This window comes from Callithrix jacchus, chromosome X (genome assembly GCF_049354715.1).
Source record: "Callithrix jacchus isolate 240 chromosome X, calJac240_pri, whole genome shotgun sequence".
Classification (NCBI taxonomy): Eukaryota; Metazoa; Chordata; class Mammalia; order Primates; family Cebidae; genus Callithrix; species Callithrix jacchus.
In genome coordinates, this window is record NC_133524.1 from 97,575,519 (window position 1) to 97,581,518 (window position 6,000).

Genomic DNA, 6,000 nt, shown 5'->3' on the forward strand with positions numbered 1-6,000 from the left:
GAGAGGAAGTGATGTGGCCATTGAAGCAAGAGCACAGCTGGGGCAGGGTTGGGGGCGGGGGTGGGAGTGAAATGGGGTGGGAGAGCACAGGGATTGCTCACACCTAGGCCTGAGGGGACATCTGAAACCTGGACAGTCAGAGCCCTGTTAGAGCTATAGGCCTTGGTGTCTCTCTCCATGGCAGGATTCTCCAGGGAGAGCTGAGGCGCCTGAAATGGCAGCATGAGGAGGCTACTGAGGCACCCACTCTGGCTGAGGGCTCTGCTGAGGCAGCACCAGACCACCGCAATGAGGAACTTCTGGCTGAGGCCCGGATCCTTCGGCAACACAAGAGCCACCTGGAGACGCGGATGCAGATCCTCGAAGACCACAACAAGCAGCTAGAGTCCCAGCTGCAGCGCCTGAGGGAGCTGCTCCTGCAGGTGAGGCTGGAGACAGTAAAAGAGCCAGGGCAGCCTCTGAGCCCGGGGGAAGGATGGCTGGGGAGCTGAGAGGTGTGGCGAAGAAGACACAAGAGAGAGCTCCTTGGCAGTGGCTCTCAAGTAGCTTCCTGAAGAGAACTGGGCCTGAGGCTGGTGGGGGGCGGGAGAAAGAAGAAACTGGTATGGTCACATCTCCAGCTGACTCTCTTCCACCTACCTTCCATGCCACCCTGTGTGTCACTCTCCGGCCACTGTGGGGCCTGGGGAAGAGAGAGGACTTCTGAGGGCTTATTTCTTCACAACCCATTGGAAACCCATACTGAAAGAACAGACTTCAAAAATCATCTAAAACATTGATTTTACTAGTATGGTATTTGCTAGAAAGAAGCAGGTTTGGACAAGTTTAGCAAGAGAAATATTTGTGCTACCAAAGGATGTTTCTTGCTTTTTGTACCTTTCATCTCTGAGAGGCAGTGTGTAGGCTGTGGTATAGCTCTGGAGTCAGGCAGCTCTGGGTTTGCATTTGGCTCTGCCAATTGACTATGGGGTGTTGGACAGTTACTGAACCTCTCCAAGCCCCAGTTTCCTCATCTGTACAACGGGGATGGTACCAACTTCATAGAATTGTGGTGAACATAAAAGGAAATAATTCATTTATAGAATTTAACATGATGCCGGGAATCTAGTACACACTTCATAAATATTACCTATTATTGTCATTATATGTAATGAAAAATACCACTCTGCTGCCTCTTCTGCAGATCCTCCAAGGGAGGGCCTCTATGGATTCCTGGAGGTTTCTAACATATGCTATGTCATGAACCAAGGATCAGGTGTGAAACTGTACATTTCCAGAGAGAATTGGATTCTAAATAGCTTAATTATAGCTGAAATGACAGCAAGAGACCTTTAGGTACAATGCCTTTCTTATAAGAACTGGGAGCGTTTGACACGTTGTTAAAGGAAGAAGGCAATGGGTAATTGAATATTCTAAGAAGTTTCCCAAAAGTGGAACCCACTGTTTTAGGTAATACCAAAAGCTTCTTAAAGTCTAAGGGCAAAGGGCTGGAATGAAGTCTCTCAGATCCCTTCTAAACTCAGGAGTCTGTCAAAGTAAGGTCAGGAAGGCAAAGCCACTTAAGTCATGCCTTAACTCTTGCTAGCCACCCACCGAATCAGATGGCAGTGGCTCTGCAGGCTCGTCCCTAGCTTCCTCTCCACAGCAGTCAGAAGGCAGTCACCCCCGAGAGAAGGGACAGACTACTCCAGACACCGAGGCTGCAGGTGAGTTCCCCTGGCCCCTCCCAGCCCCTTTTTCCATGGCTTTGTCCTGCCTTCGATTTCCTGCCCAAGGCTTTGCACAGGAAACCAGAGGGACTGGTTTCTCCTCTTGGCTTTGTGCTTAGGGCCAGGGATGACTAGTTTACTGATTGATTAATTAATTTGCTTATTCTACAAATAAATGTACACTGAGCACAACCTATGTACTAGGTATTGTGCTGGGAAGATGCAAATGCTGTGGACAGGTCTGCCCTTAAGCTGGCAGAATTCTATCCAGCCCCTTGGCCTCATAAAGAAGTCTTTTTGTTCTATTCTCAAATCTCTCTTTTTTAACCCAGATGATGTGGGGTCAAAGAGCCAGGATGTCAGCCTGTGCTTGGAGGACATCATGGAGAAGCTCCGTCATGCCTTCCCCAGTGTGCGAAGTTCTGATGTGACTGCCAACACCCTGCTGGCCTCTTGATGGAGCCAGATCTTCATCCTATAGTTCATTTTCCTCTCCTGGTTCCGGTCAAAGCCTTTCGTCAGCCTTCACCCAACCTTTCCAGTTTCCACTGGCCCCACATTCCTCAACTAGTATTATTTGGTCTCTGGGCAGCAGCAGGGATCTGGTGGTATGTGAGGTGGTTTCAGAGAGTGATGGGGGAAGGGGAGGCATGATTCCTCTGACTCTAGAAATGTTCCCTTTAATCTTCAAGTTTCAGGTCAGTCATTTAAGTACCTTTCTGTTGCAGCCCAGGCAAATATCACTTGGTCATTAAGATGGGGAGCAAAGAAGCTGCCTTGCAGAGTTAAGTGGTACCCATTGGCCCCTCTCCCTTCTTCATGGAATTATGGAGAGAGAGAAGCCTAATTACCCAAGATTCCAGCATTATGAATCCACAGGAGTTATCCCTACTCTCTTGAGCAATTCATGGAGGCAAAAGGGTATCCCCAAGACACCTTCCCCACCCCAAGCACCCCTGAAAAAGTCTGGGCAGCATGTGTTCTATTACTTCAGCTCCAGGACAGATCTCTAGCCATCCTAATGTTACCTAGGTATTGGTTTCTCTTCAAATATCATCATTTTCTTTAGCCTCAGTCCCTGACAGACCTTCTTTAAGGGGAGAACAGTTCATTCTGGTTCTTCCACATTATATTTGGAAGCATTAAAGATATACTTATGGGTTTAGGGTGTTTTTTTTTTTTGCCCCACATCTTCCTATTTCTTAAAGGCCTCAGCATTTTGAGAGACCCACTGAGTTCCTCTGGAAACCTGGCTGAAGCCACCCTTTGCTCCTCTGAGCCTGTCCTCACAGACCTAGGGGTGCAGTGGCAGCTTGCTCAGCAAGGGAAACTTGCTCTCCTTGGGTGAGAAAGAGGAAGCTCACCTCTAGTCTGGAGTCGTATGACTGCTGCCCAACACCCTTCCAGGCTTTGACCCTTCAAGCTCTCAGGCTGAATCAGATGAGGTGGCTGATTGCCCCCAACTAACCATAAGGCATTTGCAACTGGTCACCCTGAGTAGTGGTCCCTCCATAGGAGCCACAGACCACAAATCAGGAAGCTGGCCACTTTCCACCCAGACAACAGCAAGGCCTTCCTGTGCATAAAATTGTTCTTTCTAATTCTGGAAGGTGAATTCAATCCTCAAACTGAACTAACTCTTCTTAGGTAGCATTTACCATGATCTCTTTATCCAGAAACTGTTCAGAATAGATAGTAGGGGTGGGGGCGTGGGCTTGGGAATGTTGAAGAGATTCAGAGCCTACGTAGGCAGCTTTCTACCAAGAGGAGCTTTATAACCTAGAGCCCTGTAGTTGACTTCATTTGCCTAAGTTTATATACATACATATCTATTCTACATATCTACTGTACATCAGTGCTCTCCTGACCTCACTCACACATTAAATTCTAATACCTCTTGACGAATTAATGTTCTGCCTTGCTCTTTGTTGGCCCCAGCCTCTGGTTGGAAAGACAGATGTGTCCTGGCTGCTCCCCCAGGATATCTCTCTCCATTGATGTTTGGGGTGGGCTGCCCTCAAGACCAAAGCAACAAAAACCCATGGCCACAGAGAATCTAACAGGAAGAGTCACTGTTTTCTTCACTTATTCCAAATCTTGTTCCCTTGAGACCTGGGCCTTGAGTGAATTTTCCTGGGATCCCCTAAACGGTTCAAGTGCCAAAATAGAGCAAATCCAAGCTCTGCCCACCCCATGCAGAAAAGGACAAATAGGCCTTTTTGGGCTTTTGCCAGCCAAGACACAGAGAACATTCTCTGGCCCCTTCCAATTCTTACAGTCTGGCTCAGGGCTAAAGAAAGCAACAGTTGCTACCACAATCAGGAGGGAGTGACGGTTGGGGTGTTGTGTTATAATCCAGCAGTGGGCCAGTGGGTAGAACTGCTAGGAACCTAGCTAGATCTGCCGCAGGGGAGGCAGGGCAGTGGCTTGGGTCCAGAAGCTTAGGGTTGCCTCCTCTCCTACTAAGCCACAGGTCCAGGGTGTCAGACTTCACATCATAACATCTGCCTTACTGTTCATGAGGTCTCTGGGTGGGAGAACTGGGTATATGGATAGATGGTGAGCAGGAGGTAGGTGGGCATCAATCACAGAACCTGGGCATCAGTCAGAGTGGGAGCATATTTGTAGGAGCCAAGATTGTGGGCAGGAATGTGGGACAGAGGGCTCAAGGACTTGTAGGCATATGCCTACCTAAGCTTTAGGAGGGCACATATTATGGAACAATCTTTTACCAGGAAAGTCCTGGAAAATCCTTTCTGTTATCCCCACTCCACCTGAGAGCTCTTGGGCTGCTGAGGGCCTGTGGCAACTGCAGTGGGCCAGGCCTGGTAGAAAAGTTGTAGATCTTGTTATGTAGGATTTGCGTTGTAGATGGACCAAAGCAGGTCAAGAGTTGAATTCTCACTAAGGGGTCACTGACACTTTGTGGTCCTGTTCAAGGGTCCAGGGACAGTCAATGCAGCATGTGTGGGGAGTTTTCCCACTGTAAGATAAATGGATCCTTGGGTACTATGAGTCCAACTTGGGGTTGGATTTAGCAAAATGTGTTGTATGTTGTTAGACATCTGTTGTGTATTCGTCTCCTAAGGGTATTGTGCATGGCACTGTGTAGTTTATAGCCCTACACTAGAAGGATGGTGAAGGGAGTTGCTAGGTTGGTAGCCTAAAGAAATCCTTCTGACTGTGGGATTAGCATCAGTGATAAGGAATGTGAGCATTTGCTGGGGTTGTTGTCAAATAGTATAAGAGAATAGTTGGGACAGAGAGGTGATTTCTTCTTGACAGAATGTGATAGAGGCCAAAAAGCCATTAAGAAGATACCTCTGGTTCCAGTGACAGCAGAGTGGATTCACATTGATTGGGCCTTGTTGTGGAAGGCTGACTAGCTGGAGGACATCAGGCTGTGCTGTTTCTCTAGGGAGGACATGTGCCCTTCCCTCCTGATTAGAAAGGTTAGAATCAAGATTCTCAAGTGCCCATTTTCTTCAAAGCCCAAAGTTGAGAAATATTTCCCTAAAGAGAAATTTGTTTGAGTTTCTGGTGCTCCAGGAAATGGGTTGGCAGGACACAGAAATGAGAAACCCTAAGGCCAGGAAGAGGCCAATCCTAGGAGATGTTTTGCCTCCAGATTCATTTTAAGGAATACCTGTGCTTCCTGAGGTGTGTGCTTGAGATTTGGGCTCCATAGCCAGCATTTGATCTCGAATTCTCAATGGCAGAGTCATGGCCTCTGGCACCATTTCAAGGCCAAGAATCCCATCCAATTTCCCTTCACATAGATTACAGATAAGCAAGAAAGTAGTTGCCTTAATTTGAACAGTTCTGGGAGAAAAACTGGGGGCCTTGTCCTAGGGCTGTGGAGACTTAGTTATTCAGCTGGGTGACTCCCGTGGGAACAAGAAACACTTTAGCTACTTCTTATTCTTTTAACACCAATGGCTGTGGGAGAGGGAAAGACTCAAGGCCAGGGCTCAGCTCCCAGAGTCCATCTCCTCCCACAGCAGTTGCATTTGGGAGGGGGCCTGCTGAATGTCCTTGCTGTCCTCTAGGGCAGTATTGAGGCCTTACTGAAGTCTGCTATACTGCTTGCTGGCTGTAAGAACTGGTCACATGGATGAAAACTGGGGAAAAGATTTGGGGGAGGTGACAAGGGTGGCATGGACGTCTAGGGGACAAAGGGAACATGGTTGGGAACAAATTGGTTAACTATCATTGCCACTCACTGTGGTGCTTTCCCCCTTTCCTTTGGATTCTGCTTTGAAAAGAATAAATTTGTACTTGTTTAATTTGG

General features: G+C 47.9%; 1 protein-coding gene across 7 annotated transcripts in view; it reads left to right on the forward strand.

Moving 5' to 3' along the window:
* DRP2 (dystrophin related protein 2) overlaps positions 1–6,000 on the forward strand; it is a 44,570-nt gene extending 38,570 nt beyond the window's left edge. For 6 of the 7 annotated variants that reach the window (XM_078364282.1, XM_035287933.3, XM_078364283.1 and 3 more), the window contains 3 exons: positions 185–422; positions 1,586–1,706; positions 2,042–6,000. In XM_078364282.1, the coding sequence (XP_078220408.1) occupies positions 185–422; positions 1,586–1,706; positions 2,042–2,166 (484 nt within the window). In that variant the 3' untranslated portion in view covers positions 2,167–6,000. The remainder of the gene's footprint in view (positions 1–184; positions 423–1,585; positions 1,707–2,041) is intronic. The other variant, XM_054250755.2, reaches the window with a different exon arrangement.